This window comes from Alosa alosa, chromosome 13, assembly GCF_017589495.1.
Source record: "Alosa alosa isolate M-15738 ecotype Scorff River chromosome 13, AALO_Geno_1.1, whole genome shotgun sequence".
NCBI classification, from domain to species: Eukaryota; Metazoa; Chordata; class Actinopteri; order Clupeiformes; family Clupeidae; genus Alosa; species Alosa alosa.
The window spans coordinates 12,138,317-12,164,180 of record NC_063201.1 but is presented as its reverse complement, the minus strand read 5'-3'; the positions used below and the strand labels follow the sequence as shown (position 1 = coordinate 12,164,180).

At 43.7% G+C, this 25,864-nt stretch overlaps 3 protein-coding genes across 8 annotated transcripts in view; 1 reads left to right on the top strand and 2 right to left on the bottom strand.

Annotated features, from left to right (window-relative positions):
- Window positions 1–6,304: 6,304 nt before the first annotated feature.
- On the bottom strand, window positions 6,305–10,983 carry LOC125305392 (glial fibrillary acidic protein-like). 3 transcript variants are annotated; one of them, XM_048260085.1, is made up of 11 exons: window positions 10,625–10,983; window positions 9,694–9,850; window positions 9,151–9,300; window positions 8,821–8,940; window positions 8,616–8,711; window positions 8,362–8,496; window positions 8,144–8,254; window positions 7,900–8,010; window positions 7,666–7,790; window positions 6,908–7,393; window positions 6,305–6,638 (listed from the first exon to the last, which is right to left on the bottom strand). In XM_048260085.1, exons 1-11 carry the CDS (start codon window positions 10,966–10,968, stop codon window positions 6,548–6,550), a joined length of 1,926 nt encoding a protein of 641 aa, XP_048116042.1. In that variant the 5' UTR covers window positions 10,969–10,983; the 3' UTR covers window positions 6,305–6,547. The 3 variants fall into 3 exon arrangements, with proteins under 3 accessions (XP_048116042.1, XP_048116044.1, XP_048116043.1); XM_048260087.1 differs by having other exon boundaries at window positions 6,305–6,633; XM_048260086.1 differs by having other exon boundaries at window positions 9,694–9,847.
- Window positions 10,984–13,625: 2,642 nt separating this feature from the next.
- Window positions 13,626–16,456, bottom strand: tstd3 (thiosulfate sulfurtransferase like domain containing 3). Its single transcript, XM_048260341.1, has 4 exons — window positions 16,170–16,456; window positions 15,688–15,873; window positions 14,660–14,819; window positions 13,626–14,280 (listed from the first exon to the last, which is right to left on the bottom strand). Exons 1-4 carry the CDS (start codon window positions 16,297–16,299, stop codon window positions 14,214–14,216), a joined length of 543 nt encoding a protein of 180 aa, XP_048116298.1. The 5' UTR covers window positions 16,300–16,456; the 3' UTR covers window positions 13,626–14,213.
- A 32-nt stretch (window positions 16,457–16,488) lies between these two features.
- The window catches only part of usp45 (ubiquitin specific peptidase 45), a 46,748-nt gene continuing 37,372 nt past the window's right edge, over window positions 16,489–25,864 (top strand). For 2 of the 4 annotated variants that reach the window (XM_048260340.1, XM_048260337.1), the window contains exons 1-5: window positions 16,877–17,133; window positions 18,207–18,313; window positions 18,525–18,694; window positions 19,071–19,171; window positions 19,581–19,681. In XM_048260340.1, the coding sequence (XP_048116297.1) occupies window positions 18,211–18,313; window positions 18,525–18,694; window positions 19,071–19,171; window positions 19,581–19,681 (475 nt within the window). In that variant the 5' untranslated portion in view covers window positions 16,877–17,133; window positions 18,207–18,210. Of the gene's footprint in view, window positions 16,617–16,876; window positions 17,134–18,206; window positions 18,314–18,524; window positions 18,695–19,070; window positions 19,172–19,580; window positions 19,682–25,864 lie in introns of those variants that run through there. The other 2 variants (XM_048260338.1, XM_048260339.1) reach the window with 2 other exon arrangements.

Below are 25,864 nucleotides of genomic sequence, written 5' to 3'. Positions count from 1 at the left end.
CTTAACTGAAAGCATCTCATTCTTGTCTTAGAATTTTTAAGGGCCACATCTATTGAACACCATGGTAAAAGCGTCCTCCTGTCGCTTTATGGTTGTACGATTTTAAAACTTGGTTTGACCTCTTTGATCTCAAGACTGAAAGCTTCAACAGAGAAGCCGGGGAGCGCAACAAGAAGCAGTGGGCGATAAATCCATGCTATGAACATGTCTTGCCTGTGCCCCCGACGACTTCGCGATGACAGTCTGTAATTGGAGATGCAGAGGTGGGATCTCTCTTTACGCAAAGGTACCCCACTGTTTCATCCCTTCAACCCTCTCTTCGCGCCTCTTAACGAGTCAAAGAGCGTGAACGACACGCGAGCCATTTTATCAATAGGCGCATGCAGAGGCCGGCTGTGCGGAAGGTTATTTATTAATGTTGCCATTTGTGACTGGTTCCCAACCACTCCAGAATAGCGGGCCCTGCCTCTGCGCCTCTTACACCAGCCAGCGCGATTCTTATTCTTGTCTTGTGGCTCAAAAGTTGAAGTTCTCCAAGTGAAATAAATTGCCCGCAAAAGGGGAACGGGACATTTTCTTCCCTGTTTTCTTAGAGCTGTTGGGAAAAGCGAGGGTGAGACGGAGCAATGAGCTCAGTGAAGCACGGTGAACGGTCAAAGCCTCGCTGTTGAAAGTGAAAGCAGTGTTCGAAGCAAATGAGATGGAAAATTAAATGAAATTAAATAGCTTGAACGGTGGCATTGTCCTCTCCCTTTTTAAAAAAGAAACATTAATTACATGGTCGAAGCTTTATAGGAGAACAATATTGTGGACTCTATCAGAGCATTCCAGTACACTTTTTATGGACTTCTCAGTCTAGAGTCCAGAGAATAGGTCCGGTGAAGGATGTTTCTGGAGCTGAGAGAAAAATAGGCTTGGGCCATTTTACTCTCACTGCAGCTTATCTTTACAATCCAAGCTTAATGCGGGGGTTTGATTTAACAGGTTGCCCTATAATGAGCCATGAATGTAGAGGAACAACAAGTCTGTAAAGCGTAGCTGTTGCGTCGAGCAATGTCCCACCAGGGACACCTTTCATGCCTCCAAACGGCCTCGCAGTACCAAGGGTTCCCTCACTTCACGAAGATGTATCTGTGGCCCCCACAATGCCTGTGAAGGATCCCAGAGCTCCCAGGAAAACACATTTTTTACGCGAACCATAAACCTTTTGCAAAAGCTCTTCCAAATCTTTGTTCGACTCACAATGTAGGCTACTGTTCTCAGCTTTTAGCTCGGATTGTATACGTGTTTTGTTGTAAGTAGGCCATAGCCTACATTGAATATGATGCATAAATGGGTTATTTTATGTTTTATAATTTGCATTTTCTTTTTATTTCTTTTCTCATTTTGTATCTCCGACAACCATTGAGAATGAATGACAACCATTGAGTGAGATGTTTAATAGACTGCTTTCACCAGCATATGAGCTACAGTCTAATAGTTACTAATAGATACTTTCATGACCCCCCCTCCCCTGCCCCACCCAACGGTTCTTAAGATCACCCAAGAAAATATTGATAGTCAAAAATGTTAATTTTGATTCCAAATCATTGTCTATATTCACAATCGGATTAAAAGTCATAACCATATGTTTCATTCAAATGCCATTATGTGTGAGTGTGTGTGGTTTGCAGCCTAATGTGCTTTACCATGGCTGTCTGCGGGAAAGTGCAAGCTTCTGAAAAAGACCGACCAGCTGCGCAGCAGATAGGGGATGCGGGTGGGACATTACGGATGCATTTGTATAGTAATTATGCTTGTATGGGAGTTCCACCAGATGACACGATCGGGATTTTAACCCAGACTAATATTCAAAATCGCATTAGAAAGTGGCGAAATAAGTGGCAACTGATTCGACGCTGCTCATGCGTGCTCTCATTTTTAAATGTCCTCGCAAGAAAAGAGCCACTTCGTCTCACTATTCAAAGCCCAAACAAAGTTAACGCTGCCTTTTGAACTGAATTTCCCTAACTTAAACCCCACTTGTCTCGACTGAAAAGGCGCGCATAATAGGGTGTAAACTCGGCTGAATTGAAATGTTTCGGTGTACCTTATAAATTCATACCTTTTCTCACTCCAGCGCCTCATAATGAGCTCTCAGTCTAGGCGATTCTCTCTGCTGTCCAACGCGTTTAGCGCAAGCTCTATTTGTGAAGTTCATTTCTAGGCAAATGTATTCAGATGGGTATCGGAATGAATAGCGATGTGTGTCAGCCGGGCCTAATTGTTTTTAAGGCACTTAAACCATATGCAGAGACTGACAGAAATTCTCAAGTTTTCTTAGCTGTCCAACTGGCTCTTTAGATGTTTCCTCTGAACGATGGGAAAAGCACTGCGAGTTTCTTTTTTCTTTTTTTCTGACAGGTTCTGGAGGAGGGGGGTAGACAGATCATTATTATTCCATTTGTACTTTTTATTTCTCTACCAGAATGGGTCCTTGAACAATCAACGTTGAAGATTCTGCCAGCCATACATTTGTTGAAGAGCTTAAGGACATATTTTAGTGTTTCGTGTTTTGTTTATATATGTTGCTTATATATGTTGCATACATATTATTGGTGTCTGCTCCATCGCCATCTTATATTTTTTTGTTCTTATACCTGAGATCAGCAAGGGTAGAAACCAAACTATTTTATAGTGTTGTTTATATTTGAATATATGCAATACTTGAAGGAAAGCAGCTTGTAAAAGATTTCCTTATAGTGTCCAGTAATCTGTGGTGGAATGGTAAAAAAAACAGAGCTGAATCAATTGATAATCAATAAAAACTGCTAAATCAGTTTTAAAAAATGATGTATACAGTCTGACCTTTGTTATTATCAACAAAGCTAAATGAAGGTGAAATGATTCAAGCAGGACAATGAGATGCACTTCTGTTGGACCACCTGACCTTGAGCAGCTGTAGGCTACCTGGGACAACATGTGCAAATGTACATGGGCAAATGTAATTTTCTTATGACTATAAACGGGCCTCATCCCTTCTGTTTAAACGTCTGCTCTCCCCCTGTATCCTAGGCTATTCACTCATTTCTGAATTATCTCACCAGTTACAAAAAAGACACAATTGAAGTGTTTTGCTATAAATCCTTGGAAAAAAGATAAGCAGCAAGAACAACACCAAGACGCAAAATATTGCTTGACAGGATCCTGTAAAGCTCCTGAAAGGAGACGGCGCGGAAAGGTTTACCCTAATGCCTGTTAATTATATCGATAATGCGCTTTCCGAATTTATTGGCTAACGTCCTTCCCGACAGTCATTCTTGGTGAAGTAAGGGTCGAAAGCACATTAAGTGACTGGCTACATGCAAACTAATGATATGAAATTGGCAATCAGTGCTGAGAGACGACCTTGCTGTTCCTCATTAGAGTCGCGGATTGACAGTTCTGGGTTTTGATAATCTCCGGTGCGTCCTCTCGCCGCTAAGAAACAGGATGGTCTTGAGCTGGCTAATTGAGCACGAGTATCGGGTGGGATGAGCTTGTGGAAATGATGACCTGGAGACAAAGGCCAGTGCAGCTATTGATGAACTTGTGAGACGTCTGCGCGCTCCTGTCTCATTTGCGGTAGGCCTAATGGTCAATTTAAAGTAATATCACTCAAAATGGGGTGAGATGCAAGCCACAGCAATTCCAGACAGAATTTATTTAAACCTTTGCCCGCAGAAGTCAATTGTCCGCATTAGTTGTTTATTGACGTAGGTTAATTCCTTTGTAATTGAATATAAGATGACGTAAAATCAAATAAAGTGATTGTTTATAATCATATTGTTAATAATAATAATAATAATAATAATAATAATAATAATAATAATAATTAGGAATGTAGAAACATTTTCTGATCTCACACACAATTATGTACACCACATGAAACTAATACCTGTATGTCTTACATACTTTGTACAGCCTATATTAAATACTTTGACTTTAACTGGGGCCTACTAAATACATACATTATATTATTTGTATATATACATATACAAATATACAATATGATTTCTGTATTTAGTAAGAACAACAGCCTTCTCCAACAATACTGCATGAAAAAACAGTGAAAGTGATAGTAATACAATAGCAATATTAATCTGGAATAACTGCACTGTTGTACCTTAGAAGTGTTTAACTAACATATACCACATAGTTCACATTTTACAATCATTTATTTCAGTAAAGGTTTTTTCATTAACTCTTACTAAATAAGGCATTCTTATTCTTGCACTTCCAGTTTTCTTGCACCTTTGCAAGTCTCCCATGTTTTCAGATCTCACAGGGATAAAAATAGCTTACTGGGTTTTCATTTTTAATAATAGAAGTTAGATAGATAGACACATGTATTGGCTATTATAACTATTAAATACATATGCCATAAATGCATTGTTTCAATCGGTATCATCTCATTGGTAGCCCAGTCTAATGTACTCCAGTAATTTGCTGGCCCACTAAAAAGTGCTTTCATCATTATGGATGCACGTTACATTTCAGCCACAACGTGTTAAACTATCACGAGAGCCTGTCATGTTTTATAGACCCTGCCAACATAGGTCAGGGACACACACACACACACACACACACACACACACACACACACACACACACACACACACAGTACTTTGTATGCACACACATCAAAATACCCATACATGGACATGCATATGACTGTAAGCCTCTCAGCGATTCAAGACAACTCTTGTCAAAAGACATCTATTCCTCCGTGAGCAGATTCGCTGGCTCTCTTTCTAACCTCTGGCACACTTTCTCCACATATCTGAATCATTCTCATATGCCTCCTCCCCTGACATCCTTTCCCTTCAAATGTGCATCGCCCTGATCTGAAATCAATTCAACCTCTTCAGCTTGCAGTTGTACCTGTGTCACGGCAGCCTTGCATAGTGTGGAAACATGCTTTGATGTTTACATTATAAATCAAGTGTCCAGGCAAGGAGTTTAGGCCATAATGACATAGTCATGGTCGTATTGCATCAGGCAGTTTGTGGTGTATCAGCATGCTGCGATCTTAAGATATAACTTGGACAGAAAGTGTAAAGACTATTTGCCACCCATGCCATGTTCCTGCCCCGAACACCACTGATGACAGAGACATTCATCTCTCTCAGGTCGTACTCTTCTAATGTTACAGGACTGCATGTTACTTCAGCATCACAGCCCTTACACCTCTTTCCCTCCTCCAACATACTCCCCTCTCCTCTCCTCCACCTCTCTCCCCCTATTCGCCACCTCTCCTCTCCTCCACCTCTCCCCATATTCCCCACCTCTCCTCTCCACCTCTCTCCCCTATTCCCCACCTCTCCTCTCCTCCACCTCTCTCTCCCCCTATTCCCCACCTCTCCTCTCCTCTCCTCCACCTCTCTCTCCCCCTATTCCCCACCTCTCCTCTCCTCCACCTCTCTCTCCCCCTATTCCCCACCTCTCCTCTCCACCTCTCCTCTCCTCCACCTCTCTCCCCTCCGCCCTGCGTGCTGCGGGTGCTTGGGGTGTTCAGCATGTTCCAGGGCGGTCCGATCACTCCTGATCAGCCGTGGCGAGACGGGCTGCTGATGGGGATGGAATGGGGACGTGGAACGCCTGTGCGCCTTCACTTTGCAGCACCGGAATGCTGGCGTGATGACTGGGGCTTCCCCCATGGGCTCGGGAGGATCTGTCAAGGTGACAGACTCAGCCTCAGGTATCGCTCTCTCTCTCTCTCTCTCTTTCTGTCTTGCTCTGTCTTTCTCTCCTCTCTCTCTCCTTCTCTACCAGTCTTGCCTGCTCAGTTTCTTTTCTCTCTCTCCTCTTCCAGCTCATTCCTGTCTTTGTTTTTCCACTGCTTTATAAGTCATCCACACAACCTACATTAACATGCCTTTCACTAATGGGGAAGAAAGAGAGAGAGAAAGAGGGAGAGAGAGAGGGAGAAAGAGAGAAAATATATAAAACATATAATGCAAATAGAGAGTTGCAACACAAGATGGAATTTATAAGATGTATGTAATAAATATATTTCCACAGTCTCTAGTTCCTCAGTCACAGTCTCAGTCTGTATATTTTATATATTAATATATATCTAACTTCTGGTAAATGTAAAAGTTCTCATAATATCATTATATTGTGATATTTATATATATATATATATCACAATATAATTGTGATATTATGAGAACTTTTACATTTACCAGCAGTTGGATATGGCCCAATAAAACCATATAAAAAACCCCATGATATACTAGTCAGTCATGCCACTGAAATGAACAACAAGACAAGACAAGAGAACTGGATGCTGAGAGCGTTTATTTAATCTTTGCAATAGGAAGCAGTAGTAAGGCACACAGAATGTCTTCACAAAACCTCAGTCAACTTGAGATGGACAGACACAGAGGCAGGGAGAAGCATCTTGCAGACGTTGACATCTTCATGGTGTTGTGTCCGGGTCAAAGGTCAAAGACCAGATCCCAGGCCACCAGTGTGAGGTCAAGGGTGAGTGGACAGGGCCGGCTGGTCAGTCGCCCCTCTCGCTCTATTCCTCTTCTTCGCCGGCGGCTCCCTCAATGATGTAGCTGCGCTCCTGTGTGTCACTCTCAAGTGTGTCGTCATCGGTTTTAACTGTTCTGAGAGAAGGCAGAAATACAAATGTGAAAAACAAATGAAAAATATTTCAACCGATTGCAAATATCTTATTATTGTCAGCACACCCACCTAGTCCTAGTTGAAAAGTTGTTTTTAAATACACATTTCCATTGAAGTTTTCTTAAAGCTGAATCCATGGTTTAATTTAAGGTCTAATGCCTGTACAGGACCTCAGCCCCATGTGTTTAAGATGAGACCCTAGTGAGTATGTGATTGGGGTTTGGCGCTCTGGCCCTCTGGTTACGGTTACCTGATGAGGACGGTCTTCCTCTCGGTCATCTCCACTGCCTGCTCCTCAGAGTAGGCGGTGATGGTCTCGCCGTGGGCGTCATTTCTCAGGCCGGCTCCAAGACTTCCATTTCCATTGGTCGCTCCACTACTTCCGGCAGCGAGACCACTGGCCGCCATTCCCAACTGGGCAGCCATTCCAGTGGCTAGAGCACCCAGCTGTGCTCCTGCTCCCATTCCGGCACCAGTTCCCGCTCCAGCTCCGGACCCTACTCCCATTCCGGCTGCCAGGCCATTCCTAAATCCAGCTCCCATTCCGGCACCGACTCCCGCTCCAGCTCCAGCTCCGGACCCTACTCCCATTCCAGCACCTGCTCCAGCCCCCATTCCGGCCCCAATTCCAGCTCCCATGGCTCCGGCTCCGCTCATCCCAGCACTGATGGCACTCATGCCCATCATTCCCTGCACTATGCTGGTGATACGCATGTCCTCACCTTCAATAAGTTTCCTATGCAAGAAAAACACAGTGTCATTATTACGAAGATTACAAAAGTCTTTGCAGATATATCAAATGTAAAGAAGTCAGAGGGAAAAAGATTAGAAAAGTAGAGAAACCAAGGAGCTCTGATATGACTCATAGTGAAATATAGCCTAAATCTTGCTCCAACTCAGGAGCTTCTAATGTGGTTAACATCAATTTGCTTAGGATCCATATTAATCTAGGAAGTTGCGAAATATGATTTGTGTGTTAGTGTAGACCAACTGCAGGACGTCACATGCCTGTATGTTGTGATCTCAATCTCCAGGCTCATCTTCACATTGAGCAAGTCCTGGTACTCCATCAGCAGCTGAGCAATTTTCCCCTTTGTGGATTTCAGCTCCAACTGAAGAGCCTCGATCCTGGCCTAGAATCATCATTAATATTATTATTTTCCCCGACTAGTATTTTGTAGTCAATAAATAAACTGCGCTCATCTAATCATCTGAGCTATTCAAACTGTAATATGGACTCACCTGAAGAGCCTCCAGCTCTTTCTTGTGTCTCTCTTGAGCTTCAAGAATTTGTGCTTCAAGAGCATCGTTTTTAGTCTTCAGACCATCCAGGTCTCGCTCCTTGCCTTGAATCTGGAATTATAGAAGGGCTATTCAAGGCTATAGCAATCAAATGATGACGTGCTTGTTTTAAACTTGTAATAAATATGTTTTAAAACGTTTGAGATTTGCTTGAATCCAACAGGAAAGGCAAACATAGGCATACATCTTTTTTGGCCGTTGCCATCTCCTCCCTGGCACCACGAATCCTGTCCACATGCTTGGTGGATTTGTTGTTTATATCGTCGAATTTTGAATTGTACCATGAGTCCATTTCCTGAAAAAGACAAAAATACACATTAAATTACAATATATTAATGTATATTAATTTAGTGTAAATGGTTGATGTCCTTTTATAGAACCTTTTTTTATGTCGAAGCCTACCTGTAGATTCTTTGCCGCGATGGTGTCATACTCGTTCTGAATCTGCTTCAGAGCAGCCGAGAGGTCGGGGAGGGCGAAGGCGTCTTGGGCGGTGGCATGGGCAGCGTAGATCTGTTTCATGAGGTCCTCGATTTCCTGTATGAATTGCATCATTTCAAGCAATATAGGCCTATAATAATTCAGAAACCGCAAAATCATGGCTAGATATATGTTGGTGACTTTATATAAGATCGATAATGAATCAATGAACGTACCTCTCTTTGAATTCTCTTCAGGAACTCAATCTCGACCTCCAGGTTGTCAAGTTGTTTCTCCAAAGCAATGCGCGCGGAGGTGGCTGCGTCAACATCCTGTAATCATATAGTTGAAAGTCAGCCACGCCAGAGATATATCAATATCAGAGTATTAAATTGATTAAATCAATTAAGAGTATTACATTATTAAAGGTGCTTGGCTTACAGGGCGGAAGCTCTCGATGTCCATCTCGGCCTTCTTCCTCAGCTCCACAGCCTCCTCATATTTGACCTTTATCATCTCCAGCTGTCCAGCCATGGCATCTTTGGCAGCAACAGCCAGGTCCTTAAGAAAAAAAAAAACAATAAGAACATCTGCAGTTGGAACATGCTCCATATATTAATAGAGAGATATGTCACCAATTAGGTATGTGTTTGTGGAGAGATTTTAATTAAACACCGGCTGACGCGGCTGTCATTTATGGGTGATGATCCGATGCATATTTGTATGAGTGGACGTAGGCTTAAACTATGTGTGTAACTTAATCAGACATACCCGCTGCCTTCTCATTTGATCTGCAAGTTTCCTCAGCTCTTTCAGCTGCTCTTCATACAGCATGCGCAGGCCCGTGGGTTTCATGAATCGGTTCTGGAGGGCCTCGATTTCTGTCTCCAGCAGCTTATTCTGCTGCTCCAGTGACCGAACCTTTGGAGACAAGAGGACACATAAATTATGGTCCCTATGTGAGAGCGCTACATGCTCGAATATGCTCGATGCCCAAAGAAGTGCAAGTAATGCGCTGCTTCGTCTTTGCAGCCAGAAGGCGCATTTAGACGCAGCCAGTCTGTGCCGCACACTCAAGCGTGAACAAATCAGACAAATTCTGTCAAAGACGGGCCTAGAAAACGCGATTCGATTCCAGGAGAATCAAATATGCTATGAATTAGTGATTTGTGAGTATTGGTCTTTTATACGCTATTGTTTAGATAGTATCTCTTATTCCATAATGGTAGGCTACTTTCGAAAAACAAATTGGACATTAGGTGTACATTAACAGCAAATGTAGTGTAAATGAATGCAAAGGTGGAATCCACTTGCCTTCTCGATGTATGCAGCCAGCCTGTCGTTCAGCACGACCATCTCCTTGCGCTGGCCGGTGCGAGTGCTGAGGAATTCCTGATTCTCGGCGGCAGCTGCGTCCAGATCTATCGCTTCTCCGCTGGCGCCCACACAAACGGTGCCCATGCTTGCACTGCTACAGTTTAACACATGCATGACAGTGACTTCGTTATTACCGGAGCATGATATGATATGAATCGCGTTCGTTGACAAAACCAAAAGTTAATTGAGTATACAGGGGTATTTGAATTGTTCATGTAGTCAGATTGACTTTCATAAGCAAATTAGGCAGCTATCCTACAATCCGACAATATTAATTCATAATAATTCATTTTAAGTTTGAGAACATAATGCTTTTGGACTTGGATAGATTATACAGTTTAGACAGCTACTATTTGTGATCTCTTGCAACTAAGCAATTTATTTTGTAATAGGCCTACTTACAATACTTAATACTCACTTTTCTGTGAAACAAAACATTGTCTTTAGAAGTTTTAATTGCAGTAAGGATAGTACAGCTCCTGTGACTAGTCAAGCCAGAAATAAATGAAAAGATGTTAAATGGTACTCAGACCAATCAAATTTAGATATATTTTTAGGTATTTGGACGTGTTTGTCAACATTAATATTACATTTTGCCTTAAAAATGAAACCCTGTGTTCCTTTGACCTAACAAACCACATTAGCCCTGCATGTCAAACAGCATCATGGCAAACTAAATGGGGCAAGAAAATGTACCTATCTGCCAGTTTCCCCAGAGCGCCCTGCATACTGTAGTGTGTGTTATGCCCATGGGGCATTCTCCGCACACTGTGCATGCAGGGGGGATCTGCGACCTCTAAATGACCCGTCTCATCCTAGGGATCCCTGTGCTCCCCCTCAGGGCGGGGCGGAGCGGAGCGGAACTCACCTTGCCATCAGGGGCCTGCGGGAGGAGGAGACGGCCCTGCGTCCCATCGCCATGCCGTTGGCAGCTGAGGCCGCGGCCGAGCGGGAGTAGCTAGCGGCGCGCTGCTGGCGGGCATCCCGGCGGGAGGGCGAGGGGCTGGACACCCTCACCTGGAGCGCGGTGGAGGACGAGGAGGTGGTGCATTCCTCGAAATGTCTCCGATACGACGAGATCCTTTCTGGGCTGCGGCTCATCTTGGCTGCTGTGTGTCCGGAGCTCTGGAGCTTTCTCTCTCGGTGTCTCTCCCTCCTGGAGGTGGTTGCTTTGGATGAGGAGATCTGGGCTGCTGAGTACTGCTGTCTCATCGGCTCTCTCAGCACCCTTCTTATACCCCGAGCGGCGACCCAGCCCTGAGCATGAGCCAGCACCTCTGGAATGTCGAACCTCAGCACCACAGCGCCCGTCCCACCACAGAGCCTTCTGCCAGGGGCCCGCCGGGAGACTGATGAGCTGAAACACCGCCAGGCATCGGGGGCCATTAAGTAGTAACTTCAGCAATGAGGTGATGAGCCTTGATGGGCACAGGGAGACTTTAATTGTATGAAAGTCACAGCCAGGAGGGTCCACTATAGGCAGAGAGAGCCAGAGAGAATCAGGGAGAAGGGGGATAGGAGGTGACGGGTGTATCAGAGTAGGATTTAGCATAAATATGTAGGGGTCAATAGTTCATGGTTATGACATGAGAAACAAATGCATATTTGGGGCGAACTTAATGTTACAATAGAAGTCATTCACTTGAGCTGGGGAAAGACAAAGCGCTCGAGACTATGTCTGTGGTGTTCTTATCTTGGTAATGGATAGTTTATCATTACCCCAAGACTTTACACTCTTGTCAGTAGCAGAGGTCCCTCAAAAAGCAATACCTACAGAAATGACCCACAGAAATCATAGATTTTTTTGTTGGTCAGAAAGGTACTGACTTTATTTCTTTGTTTATAATGATAATTTCACAGATACAACTGTGGATACAGACAGGTGTTTACATTCATCCAAAATTTGGTAATACTGAGCCTTGTCACCGACTCCTTCATCTATAGGCCTTCAGACATTCAGCGACAGTGGCAGCGATATTGACTAATTTATCAAATCTGTTTTGCGAGATTCTTTCCAAATATCTGGGGCTCTAGCGTGCATGTGGGAGATGGCTGGGTTCAGCGTGTCTCAGAGGTGTGAGCTAAGGAGAGATGAGCGCAGGCACTGAGGCGCCATTTTGCTCACCAACCCTAGTCCCCACATAATCTCATTACATTACACTGCATTACTCATCCATGTGCAGAGCCTGATGCAGCTCCGCTGCAGCTATTTTTAGTTGAAATTAAATCATTACTCTGTAAAGGCATAAATCAGCCTTTAGTGGGGCGTAGCGCATTGTCACATGGCTTAGGAGAGCAAGCTGTGGCCACCACCTCTGCTTCTCCTCACATCAAGTGTATTACATGAACACACCACAAAGATTTCTACAATACCAATAGACGTGGAGAAGTTTAATGTAACAGAGTTGACACTGAAAAAATCCTCAATGATAGCTTTGCCTGTCTGAACTGTTTTACTGAACACCACAGTAATGTAGAAATCTCTAATGGAACAGATTAGGATAGCACTGAAAAGATGATCAAAGATAGTTTTGCCATTTGACTATAATATTAACAATATAGATATGGAATGGAATGGAAAATCCAAGAACAATACATGTATTCCACGCATAGAAGTGAATCTGCTGTCTCGAGTCTGTGTCACTTTGAATAAAAGTGTCTGCTAAATACCATTCAGCTATTTTACTTTTATTGAATCTTAGTGCATTTGATGAACAGAAAGCTTTGCCTCTTACAAAACTCATAGATGATCATACAAGCGTCATCCATATGACTAAATCAGCAAATATGCATTAAGTGTAACCTTTCTAAATTAATGGAATGAGAAATGCATTTGCTATGTGCTGCCACAGCTATTTGGTGCACAGGGTGATTTGGCTGTTCAATTTGTAATCTCCTATGGCTATCAGCCTGCCATATGGGCCTGAACTGGGCCTAATGGTCTAATGCTGTGGTTATCAAACCTTTCACAATGAGTTTCACCTCAGAAAACTATTGTCTCTCTCCAATACCACCTTTATGACCTGCATTAAAATACAGTAGCATTGGCCAATTTAACTACATATTTTACATTGAACATAGGCTACTGTTTTGTGTAATTTTTCTGAAAGATGAAAAACTAGTTTAAATTTAACTTCAGTGATTGTGTGGTTAAGGATTTTTTATTATATATTTTGATATGAATTGATTATTTCGTCTTTATGAAAAAACATCTTGGAGACTCCCGGAGTACCACTAGAGAGAGTCCGTGTACCACAGTTTGAGAACCACTTTTCTAATGCATCGCATAAGAACAAACAAACTCTGTGCACTACCAAGCAGAGTGGTGTCTGACCTGTCGCAGATTTTAGCACGGAGCCCTGAGCCCCATGTTTAGAGCCACATGCTGTCTGAACCACTGCCACCCATCCATCAGACATGACAGTGGAACGTGCTGATGGTGAGGGGGGTGGGGGGAGGCCAGCTTGTAGTGTTGTGGTGAAGAAATGCCGTGAGTTATTGCAATTAGGGCATAACAAATGACCCGTCATGCACAGAGCCAAGTGTTCCACTGCTAACTGTTGGGCTGTTATCAAGCACAAGTGCCTTTGTATAAAAAAAGATTACGATGGATCTTCCATTCAAACATAGTTCAGGCATGCATTTTCAAACATTTTTGACTTTCAATGGTGTTATCATCAATCAATCATCTCTCTTAGTTATTTGCAATCTCATAACTAATAGGTCAGGATGTCAGCCAAAGCTATAACGCAAAAAAGAACTGAAATGAGAAGTCACCATGATAAGAGTTTTAAATAAGAACTAAAATATTCACTTCATCTTGTTATGACTTTATGATCAATTCAGTAAAGAAAACGCTAATGCAAATGGAGCTTTAAAATGTCCCTTTTTATTCAGAAGAATACAAAATTATGTGAAATTAACTCATTCATATGATTGCATGCTGATGACTATAGCACCAGATCTATTGGCAAAATATTTCGTTGAATGTCTGACATGGACTGTAGAATACAGAGATTAAAAATTGTTGAAATGACTGAAATCTCATTCATTATTTATGTGTATACGCATCAACTACAATAGAAGGTTCAAGGGTCAAAGGTCAAGTCTGGGTTAACAAATCCTGTATAAGCTTGCAAACTGCCAGAAGCCCTTTCTTCATAGAGGTTTCAATTTAAACCTGCAACTTCAAAGCCTCAAAGATGCCCACCTTTCAATCCTCAGTAAATACAGGCAGGACAAGTGTTTTTTTACTCCCAGACATTCAGGTGACAGGGTGTCTTGCGGTTGCATTATAAGCCTAGTTATTCAGTCACAGAGTACAATTATTTGTTTACAATTGTCATATCTCTGAAATAGGCCTGGTGGCTACATGCCACATTGTAAAAAGAATATGAAAAGTCAAGTTTGTGAGACATGATTTCGGAAAGGTTTCAACCACAAAGCCATCCAGGGGATCATTCTTTGGTTTGTAAAATTTCATGTTTTGCCCAGTCCTGCCAACCCCCTGGATAGTGTTGAACACTGAAAAAGAGAAGGCACACATGGAAATTACCGACTTGGTTAAAATGACCTTAAAAGAAAGTTGAAACCATAACTTTGACTAGAGATCATTGTAAAATGTCACTATGACTAAAGATTTGCTATTTCCCATAAAGAAACAAACTGATAATTTTTAATGAATAGGGATCAATCTGATTGATCCTGATTCAGTCAAAATCATCAGGTTACACAGATTGATCCTGTTTGAGTCAAAATCATCAGGTTATTTCTTTGTGGGAAGTAGTCTACTCATTAATATTGCATACACTATTACACACTACAACATGAATCACACCACATTTCCTGTGTCCATTCTGAATGTCACTGATTGTTGCTATATTTTTTTCATAATAAGACCTACTTTGAATAGCCCAGAGAGGCCGCCGCGTCCAAGGCAGTTTTGCTCCTCACTCCTGCCAGACAGGTGAATACTATGTTCCCCGCCTGAGAGGGCATGTTCCCTCCGTACTTCTCCTTGAAATCCTCTGGCTTGAGCTGTAGGGCATTGCTCACCTGCCCCACTGTAGCGTAGATGACAAATAGCAGTCATAACATAATTAACAAAACTGTAGGTAGGCCTGAGATTTAAATAATTAGTCTTGGAATTAGAAGGTTCTATCTGCGTTCTGAGTAGTTCTGAGATATTGAGCTCTGGTCAAATAACTCATGATTCTGGTTAAATTCCTAACCTGGCTCTCTTCAATGTGGCTCATTCATCACCCACTTGGGGGCAGCCGTGGCCTACTGGTTAGCGCTTCGGACTTGTGACCGGAGAGTTGCCGGTTCAAACCCCGACCAGTAGGCACGGCTGAAGTGCCCTTGAGCAAGGCACCTAACCCCTCACTGCTCCCCGAGCGCTGCTGTTGTAGCAGGGATTAGTGTGTGCTTCACTTCACTGTGTGCTGAGTGTGTTTCACTAATTCACTGATTGGGATAAATGCAGAGACCAAATTTCCCTCACGGGATCAAAAGAGTATACTTATACTTGGCTCATACATCCCATTACTCTCAGTCTCCACCTCAAGCTGGTGTGTGGTGAGCATTCTGATGCATGGCTGTCTTGCATTTGGTGCTGGTGGTTGGTGAGGCTCCCCCTTCATGTGAAACGCTTTGGGTGCCTTGAACAATTCAATATATTGTGTTCCATTCAAACTGGTGTGTGGAACTTTTTGTTATTGTAGTTTATTGTTAGTCCAAAAATGCACGTAACTTCAAGAAACACCCCACACAATGTAAATAACATGTTGCTGCAGGAATATGTGTATAACTATAATACATGTCAGAAAGAACCTTAGAATTCCAAAGTGAAGAACTGATAATAGCCATGGCTATCCACTGTATTCTTGCAAGTAGCCTACGAAATCTTTGTAACACCGAAGACAGACTTACAAGGCACGTTCATTGATCCTGGAATGTTTCCATATTCCCTGAGTTCCCATGGCTCACGCACGTCGATCACTGAAGCTGTTCCTGCAGCAAGCAACTGTTTCAGTTGCTCATAAGACACATCGGTCCCTTTGGAAGAACTGAAGTTACGCCATTGAATCGTTCCCCTGCAGGTCAAAGCGGGCGTATCTGTAAATCAAACAAAAAACTTTATACGTCAACAATATCCTTGACTCCCTGCAGTGGATTAGCTGTCAGACATGGCTATTTAACGTCACACTGCATTTCATCATGTTACTGACTTTGCTGAGTTTCACTAAGCAATGTTAAGTTAGCCGAGTACGCAATAACGATTTCAGGGACGTTTCTCTGGTAAATCGCATTGACAAAAAAGGTCTCATGGTGTCTTATTTCATGTCTATGACCCAACATGTTATGGTTACTTGGGTGGTGCCAAATGAAAGCACCTTCAACGTTACACTCACATTGTACAAATTGGAAATGTGTTCCGAGAGAGTTCGTCAGTGTTCTTGTGGCGCAAGCCAGAGGAATGACATTTCTGTATAAGACACGCGGAATAATTCTTGACACTTTCAAGCAGCTGTTCAAAGCCATGACCGGGGCAATCTCAACCTCTAAATTAGTATAGCCACAACACAGTTTTTCGGCACGTACGGGAAAAGTTAACACTGCCACTAGCTAACTAGCCCCGCTGTGTAGCACAGTGATGTTATGCAGGGGTCAGGTCAGTTCGCGTTTGCGTGGGAATGCATCTACGGAACACGACGAGGATCATGCAAGTCAGAGAAGTTGCAGGTGCATTTAGCACGCTCTTCTGCAAAGCGTTCAATGGACTTCGAAATTACTATTCCTCTGAAATATGCTGCAAATACTAATCAGCGAGAAAATGTACCAGCAGTTTAGAGCCGAGGGTACGGAATTCAGTAGTAATTCAACATGCTGTGTTTAATGTACATTTATCAGTAATGCAATAGTTATGGCTGTCATGCTCAGTTTCACAAATGACATGGTTAAGTTACATCTGAAACAGCACCTGAATGTGATCATACGTGTACGACTGCAAAATGTACATAATGTAAAACAGCAATTGACGCAAGCCTTTATTTTGCAATCGCAAATTTCTCGAATAGGGTTTGACCTTAATTGGATACCGTAGTGCGTCAAATGTTGACTTCAGCAAAGGGAACATGTGACTTACTGTGGTTATAATGGTATCGAATTGTTCTCAACTATGTAACCTGAAGAATGTGTGATTTAAGCTTAAAAAACATTGTTGCTTTTCCATAAACCGTGGATTGTACTCCTAACAGTTTGCTGATCAGAACAGGGGTCACAGTTAGCTTCGCGTTGGGTTGTATGCAAGTGTGAACCAGTTACCCATTTGCTAGCTAACTTAGTTAGCCAGGACAGAGCAGAACTGCAAAAGGGGTGAGTTGTCTTATTAATTAGCTCTATCAAACTGTCCGTTTGCTTAAGAATGGCCTAATAAACTAAGAAGCAGTTATGGACCGGCGCCGTCATTATTGCTCTTTATACTGGCCTCTGTAACATTAGTTAACGTTAAGGTCTATGGGTTGTTGTTCACCCGGTGTAGCACTAATGAATGTCTGAACGTTAATGGGATAATTTACTGTAAAAGCTAGTATATGCATTGGCTGACTAATAGGCTTATAAGTATGCAAAAGTCCCTCTTGCTCTAATTTTGAGTTCAGAAAACTACTTAAGACGTTTTACATATCTGTACGCCACAAAACAAGAATGTTTAGCTTAGCTTCTCTTTTAAACAAATCGGAAAGTTACATAAATCCACAATGCCCGTGATTATTCCATAGGATGAAATACGCTGATAAGGGAGTGTCACGTAGGTTAGCCTAAAGGTCATGTTCAAATGACAGCTTTGACAGGACGGCCAAACGCACATCTGCTATGTTCATGTTAGTTCAGCATCAGTCCAGAGTCGTAGGTTGCTTCCTGGCAGTAGATGACTTAGTTGAGCTACTAATGTTCTCTATCCTAGTTTTCATAATTCAATAGATGTTATGGGACAACATGTGCCATCGTCAGTATTATCCGTTAATTATCCGCTTAAAGACAAGTGCAAGTTATACATGGGCTGTTCTCACTGCAGAGAGAGAGAGAGCAAGAGAGATGTATAGTGAGGCTCAAAGGTTCTGAGATGTTTTCCTTAAATTCCCTAAAGGCTGTGGGTTATATTCAGATCTTGCCCTGAAACTGTTCTTTATTTAGCTATTCTAACACATGCAAATTGCAACCCATGCAACCTAGCTCTCACAGGCTCTAGCCATGCTTCTTAAAGTGTCTGTGAAGAACTCTCACACAACTGTTTTGTCCTGTTCAGGGCCATGTCGGCCAAAACATGTTGCCATGTTTTTATCTGTTTGAATATGAACTAGCCTAGTATTAAAGCTTTTTACATTTAAAGAAGAGTGCCTTGTATCAATCTGTTTGCATCAACTTACGCAATCTTTGTCCATTGACAGACAGATGCGGCTCAAAGACCCTTTCTCTTTAAAGTCCGCTGATATGACGAAGCGGACCAGCAAGCCGAAGAAACCTCGGGATGAGGAGTCCTCGGACGAAGTTGGTGGTAAGTGGAATAGTACCCCTTGCTGCGCGGGGCAAAATGATTCGCCTTGCCGGGAGACATCATTGCAAAACAATGTCAAAGAAGCAGGCCGGTGTGCCGTTTGTTGAAGCTGCCTCTGCCTCGTCGTATCTTTACTGCTATGGTATTAGTGTCAGTAGGAGCCGTTTAGTGATATGGGGGACGCGTCCTCTGTGTGTGTCCCCGTGTGCAGGCCTCATGTGTCAGCACGTCAGCAAGGCGGTGGACCTAGGCGCGGTGAAGAAGGCTGTGACGGGCAGCGTGTGGTCTGTGTGCGCCGACTGCTTACGGGAGAGGAACTTGAACGAAGGGGAGGCCGCTGGATCCCATGACATCCTTGTGTGCCTCAAGTGTGGCTTTCAGGTGAGCTAGTGTCACACACACACTCACACAGACACACAGACCTACACACACACACACATTGACAATGTCATGGTCTTTGGGATATCATGTAGCTGTAAAGAGCAGCAAAATGTGATATGCTTTGAAAGCAGAAATGTGCTCCACCTCTGACTGTCTCTCTGTCTTAGCTGACTGTCTCTCTGTCTTAGCTTTTTCTCACTCTGTCTCCCTCCCCCACGCTTGCTTCTATAACTGTGTCTTTGTGATTTTCATATATTAATTATGACAGCAGCCTCTGTGACCCTGACTGACCCTGACTGAAGGGACTTCCAGAACGCGCAGGGTAATTCCTCATCGTATCTCTTACCTGTGTGCTTCTTTTTTGGGTCTCTTCCAGGGCTGTAACCAATCAGAGAGCCAGCACTCCACCAAGCACCAGCAGAGTCCTCACCCCGAGGCCCACTGCATCACCATCAGCCTCAGTACCTGGAAGGCCTGGTGAGAACCCGCCCTCCTCGCCTCCGCCTGATGATGGGCAGCGTCTTGCACCAATCACTTGCTAACTCCAGTCATGAGATTCTGAGATGTTCAGTTGGCAGTTGGTTTTTCTGTCTACGAGGACTGTGAATGAAAATCTTCTCAGCACTTTGAGAAAGAAAGTTATTGTTAGAATGTCACTGATTAATTGAAAGAAATGTGGTTTAATTGGTAAGTCCACCTAGTATACATTATTCTCACTCACCACTTGAAGGAATTTGAGTTATTAGTAAATACTGCATGGTGAATCATTTGCAGAGCAAGTGCTTGATTTGATGATGATCTATACTACAGCTTGAGCTATTAAAAGACAGGTCTGTCTCAGATTACACATGCCATTGCCATTAATGCTTTAGATGTATTCCTCCAGGTGTTTTGAATGTAATGAAGAGCTGTCCACTCACTGCAACAAGAAGGCCTTGGCACAGACGTTAGACTTCCTTCAGAAGCACTCTGTGAAGGCAACCACAGGTGAGGCTTTGCTATTTGTGACTGATTTTAAAGTTAGATTCATTAGAAATTGATGCTTCTAGGTTAGAAATATGTTTCTGCTGATGTTTGAGATATTTCTATATTGACCAACTCCCAATTGGCAGTAAGCCTTTTGCGCGCTGCTTATGCTCCCAGAGCGCCTTGCATTTTTTGCGCCTGCTGCGCCTTGCGTTTTTGCGGAGGCGTCCTGAGCGCCTCGAAAAAAGTTCAGCTCCAAGCGAAAAAGCGCCCGCATTTTTATGAAAACATAGTGCACCTCCTGTTTTATGAGCAGCAAAGCGCTGTCTGACCGTTACCTTAGAGTTATGCTGAAGACATTTTTCTTGGTTGACCTTTATATTATGTAACAACAGACAAAAACCTGAGCAGAAAATCACATGTGAGAGCACCTCTTGTGGCTCAGCGTCACCCCCCAGTGGCCAAGTCTATTGGTCCTGACTTCGTTAAACAAGCATCTACTTCTGTGTTTAACATGTATTGTAAGATGTTTAGTGTGTCAACAAGCATACCTTGTGAGATACAGTGACAGATATTAATTGATGTAATGTATTGACCCCCTTGCTGTTTGAGTGTGTCGGGAGGTAGACAGAATGTGGTCTTTGGTGCCAGGCATTGGTGTGCACGTTTGGTGCCAGGCATAACATAACACTGTCTATCTAAAGGTGTAGTGTATATAAAAAGAATAGTGTTGCCCAAAGTTAAGTTTTACAGGTTCGTGCTTCGTGTTCTACTGGTTAGTGCTTCGGATTTGTAACCGGAGGGTTGCCGGTTCGAACCCCGACCAGTAGGCACGGCTGAAGTGCCCTTGAGCAAGGCACCTAACCCCTCACTGCTTCCCGAGCCAACACGCCGCTGTTGTTGTAGGCAGCTCACTGCGCCGGGATTAGTGTGTGCTTCACCTCACTGTGTGCTGAGTGTGTTTCACTAATTCACGGATTGGGATAAATGCAGAGACCAAATTTCCCTCACGGGATCAAAAGAGTATATATACTATACTTATACTTATACAGTCTCCCGCAAATCTATTTCATGCGAGGATGAGATGCAGAGAGAAAGTGACAAGTGAGAATAACAGGCAAAGCATAGTGGTCTCTCTATATGTCATTTTTTCTTCATTCAACGGTGGGTTAAATGAAAGACTTGACGAGGTGAGTTTAACAAGTGATTGTATAGATGATATAGATGTAATGATTGAATAGAGGCCACATATAACAAAATGGACAACATATCCACATCAGTCCCTATCAACACAAGTGTTTTTCATAGGTCAGGATTATTAGGCTCTAAAACAGATTGTCAACATTATAGAGCTACTGTTAAAGATTCAGTTTGCACTTTCAGGAACACATTGAATCACATTTAGATAGATATTCGACATTAAAGATGGGTTGCTATCCAAAATGTGTCTTGTGAGTATGGCTATGTCTGTTTTTGGCTGCATGCTTGAAAGCCGACGTGAGCAATTTGTTTTTCTCGGCTCGAGGTGCTAATCAAAAATCTTCAAGGTTGGCAGGTCTGTGACTAAACTTTTAAACTTTTGAATGTGCATGTCCAACAGTTCAGTACTTTCTGTACTGAAATGTTAAATTTCACCCAAAAGCCAGATATCCCTAACGTTTTGTGAGTAGTGTATGGAAACACTGGTACTGTAAAATCAAACCAAATGAATTTAGAGCACCACAAACTAACAATGAAGCTTTACAGACTGTACAGGACAAAAATCACTTGACTTTTATTGATTTTAAAGTAGCATAAGTGTTGTGGGTCCCTTTTCGTCTTCGTTTGCTTGGAAAGAACCATTTACTGCAACTTGATTCATATGGCAGATTTGTAGAGTTCTATGGAGCTTCGAGTTGCTGTGAAGAAGACAGAGTTTATGTTGTTTATCTTTTATTTGACATGGGTTGTTTTTTTTTAGACACGCAGTGTTTGAGCACTGCGTGACACATTTTGATGCAGGTGAAGGTCACACCCAGAAGGTCTCTCCCAAGGTCACAGATAAGACAAGGTTTCACAATGGCTGTGAAAGAATATTTACAAGGTTACAAGACATGGCGGCACAAGGATTCACATCACACCACACACAACTTCAGGGGGACTTCTAATTGGCCTCCGAGTCAGTATCAAAAGATGGCCAAGGACTACCAATGAACAGAAAAGAAAAGCCTGAATGTGTGGTGCTGACTGGCTGATTATTTGACACCAAACATAGTAGCATAGACCAAGCCAAGGCATATGGACGTTGGAGCTGAAAGCAAACACTTTTATCCTTTTAAAAAAGGATGCTTAGCCTTGTCAACATGGAAGACTCTCTTCTAAGCGTTGACACATTCGATGGAAGGTTACAATTCTTAGCAACTTCAGCTGCTTCCTCTCCAACATTGGATGCCAGACATGGCCGAAATAGACGACAAGAGCTCGGCATGAGTGAGTGTGTGTGTCTTCAGCAGCTTGCATGGTGTATAATCATTTGCATATCCATTTTGCAGCACCATTAACGATTGATAGTGTGTGCGTCAAGTGCTTGACGGGTTTCAAGGTTTGGACACCTCCGAACAAGCACAAGGAGAGTGTGGCATGGTAATCCTCTCTGCGTTGTGCAGACTACACACGTTCATTGCTACAATTTGTGTCCTATCAGTACCACACCAGTCCTGTCAAGGGCTTATATCCTGTCTAGTTCGCCAGCTATGTCCATGTCCAGAACCCTTGTCCTGTCCCGTTCTTCTCCCTGTCTTCTCATACCTTAGTCACTGGTCCTGTCACTGACCAAGGTTCTGTTCTGTGCCCTGTGTTCCATCCATCCTGTCTCGGTTCTGTCCAAGGCCTGGCCTATGCCCTGTCCAGTTTCAGAGCTGTGTCCAAATTTCAGAGCTCTGCCTAGCCTTTTATGTCCCATCACTGTCCCTCCTGCTCAGTGCGATGTTTCATTGTGTGTGTCTGTGTGTGTGTGTCTGTGTGTGTGTGTTTGTCTGCCAGCCCATGCTGCAGCAGCAGTGATGCTCCAGTTGTATTACTGACAACACACACACTGTGTGTGTGTGTGTGTGTGTGTGTGTGTGTGTCCAGTCCTGTGTCCTATGCTGCAGCAGCAGTGATGCTCCAGTTGCGTTACTGCCGCCTGGATGCCCTCATTAATACCATTAGGCGCTTGAGTGACGCTGCGCGACTGGGTTCCCTGAAGAATGCGAGCAGCTGTGTGCTGTACGGATCCTCCTGCGTTCAGCTCCTCTCTCTCTCTCTGTGTGTGTGTGTGTGTGTGTGTGTGTGTGTGTGTGTGTGTGTGTGTGTGTGTGTGTGTGTGTGTGTTGGTTTGGGCTTGTGGGATATGAGTTCCAGCAAGCAGGATCAGGCAGGCGCATGCAGCTGCAGCCCGCTCTCATGAAGGAGAGACGCGTCTTCAGAGTACAGTCTCTCTCTCTCTCTCTCACACTCACACTCACACTCACTCACTCACACACACACACACACACACACACACACACACACACACACACACACACACACACACACACACACACACACTCTCTACTTACCTTATGGTGACACACACCCCTCACCTATGGCCACACACACACACACACACATGCTCTCCATTCACCTATTGCACATACTTTACACACACACACACACACAAACTAGCCATTCACCTATGGTCACACACACACACACACACACACAAACACACAAACAAAGACACCACTCACCTCTGTCCTCCACCTACACACGTGTGGCGCTTACCTATGGGTTTCTCAGACACACAGGCAGTCACATATCTGGAACCAAAATCTTTTCTCTTCTGAGTCTTTCAATTACCTGTCGGCATTCTTCCCGGTAGATTGTTTGCGGCCTGGCTGGCTAAATAGGAACGGAATGGGAGGCCATTGTTGCCGCTACGCCGGGAGCTCTGCAGGCTCCTAGCAGGTGAAATTGGATTTCAGCTTGAAGGCCAATAGGTTTTTTTAAAAACTTTTTTTTTTTGTGTGTTGAGGGAGGCCTGTTGTTGTAATCCCCCCCACCCCACACACACACACAAGCTACCTCCTCCACTCCCCCACCCACCTCACATCATAGGTTTGAGTACAAAGGAACCCCAGTAAGAATTTCTCCGAATGCATAATAGTTTTGTCCAACAACAGCTCGGGGAAGAAAAGAGGTCTATTAACTGGGCTCTCGGCAAGAAGGCTTTCTGCTCGAGCACCAGCGCCAGTGAAAGACGACTTGACCTCAACCTAGGCTGGAAACACAGCTGTAGGGCTTTTGTGGAGGAAATTAAAATCTTTGCCCTGAATAGGCATCAGGACTTTAAAAAAAAAAATGTCTCTCTCTCTCTATTGCTATTGCTTTCTCTCTCTCGCTCTCTCTCTCTCTCTCTCTCTCTCTCTCTCTCTCTCTCTCTCTCTCTCTCTTCTATCGATTTGTAACGTCCCTCCAACTTGTTTATGTTTTCACTGCGTTTAGTTTCCTCTTCATGGTCATCCCCAAATTACTTGATCAGATTCATACAATGCTCCCAGATAGGAGAGCAGGAGTAAAGAGGATTGGGGAACATGCTTATCTTTTTATACTGAGCCAGAGGACAAAAGAAAATTCCTCACGTTGGTGAAGATTATTTTTCTCCTCAAACAAAAAAGGTCCTGAAGGGGATTTCTCAGGCAGAGGTACCTGAAGAGGAAATATCAGATTGAAGACAGTAAAAAGCAGATGCTTATGTTGGTTAATTAGATTTCATTCAGTACATCGGTGGGTTGTGATTTGTTCCATCTAATACAGTAAGTCAAATGTCCAGTTCACTCTAGAGGAGCTGTGATGTGTTTAGTCAGTGGTCAGTGCAGTGTAGACCATGCAGGATACAGAGTGCACAGTTAAACAGAGGAGAGATGCGACATTTGAGCTCCCATTGGCCTCTCTGTCCTGCCTCCACCCCTCCGTTGGTGTGTGTGTGTCTGTGTGTGTGTGTGCATGCGCACAGTTGTCTTGGCCTCAGATGGTAAGAAAGCGTACTTTTCATGCCCCATGGTCCCAACAAATTAACGAATGAAGGAGAGATTTGGTGTTGCTTGGCCTTCCTCATGACTGCCTGTAATGTGCAGTATGGGGGATAGCCGTCCCCTTGGTCTGCAGTGTGTATTTGTGTGTGAGAGAGAGCGGCTTCATATTTGGCCACCACGTTTTCAGCTCCTTGTACCCGTTCATACAGCACACTAAAATAGAAGAAATAGCACAATGCTGTTTAAATAACTGTCATTCTGACACTAACATTCTACAATCGAACTTTAGACCTGTGCGTACGTGCCAGGGTTGTGTATATTTTTGTGGGTGCATGCATGTGATTTTCTCTGGAGTGTGTGTGTGTGTGTGTGTGTGTGTGTGTGTCAGTCTTGGAAGAGGCGCGTCAGGCAGTGGCAGTGCCATGCTTTTGCGCGCCCTGGGGACGTGGGCTCCACAGTGTCAGTGCAGCCCAGATTGGGTGGCCGAGTGCAGGCAGGCTGCGCTTGGAGAGTAGGGAGGAGAACCAGGTGGTGGTGCTGAGCATCACACACACACACACACACACACACACACACACACACATTCAGAGACACTCAAGCGTGCACACAGCCACACAGGCAGCCTGCATTTGCCTCCACCGACTGCTGCAGGGAAAGGAAAAATCTGCTTTTCCATATGCTTGCGCTAGTCACCACACACACACACACACACACACACACACACACACACGGCAGATGGCTTTATGAACGTTGTTTACCTTGTAGCAGCCCCAGATGCGGAGTGTATCTATATGCTTCCCCATCACGCCTAGTTTACACCGAGTCCCTATCCAAGAAACCCTTCACATGCGCGCACACACACACACACACACACACACACACACTTCAAACTTCAGTCCATCCCAGTTCCATCCCAGCACCCCCTTCCCCAGTTTTGAATATACTCTTGTTTGCAGTATGTGGTATGTCATTTTGTGTGTGTGTGTGTGTGTGTGTGTGTGTGTGTGTGTGTGAGAGAGACATATGGCCCTGATCCCCCCCTGTAGTCCTTCTGTCTGTCTCACTCCTCCAGATGTTTTTTCTGCAGATGCTTCTGGCTGTACAGGGCTGCATTGTCAGCCTATACTCGATGTTCCCTTAAATGACCCCTTCAGTTTGAAGATGGATTTGT

Bases quoted from the DNA above. Each gene is read 5' to 3' on its own strand.
- LOC125305392 (XM_048260085.1), bottom strand. From the start codon at position 10,968: ATGAGACAGCAGTACTCAGCAGCCCAGATCTCCTCATCCAAAGCAACC. The intron at 8,497-8,615 runs GTACGTTCATTG...CAATTCATACAG, and splicing joins TGAAGAGAATTCAAAGAGAG to GAAATCGAGGACCTCATGAA. The intron at 6,639-6,907 runs GTAACCGTAACC...GCCTTCTCTCAG, and splicing joins AGGAAGACCGTCCTCATCAG to AACAGTTAAAACCGATGACG.
- tstd3 (XM_048260341.1), bottom strand. From the start codon at position 16,299: ATGGCTTTGAACAGCTGCTTGAAAGTGTCAAGAATTATTCCGCGTGTC. The intron at 15,874-16,169 runs GTGAGTGTAACG...TTTGATTTACAG, and splicing joins ACATTTCCAATTTGTACAAT to ATACGCCCGCTTTGACCTGC. The intron at 14,281-14,659 runs GTAGGTCTTATT...TCTCTTTTTCAG, and splicing joins GCCTCTCTGGGCTATTCAAA to TGTTCAACACTATCCAGGGG.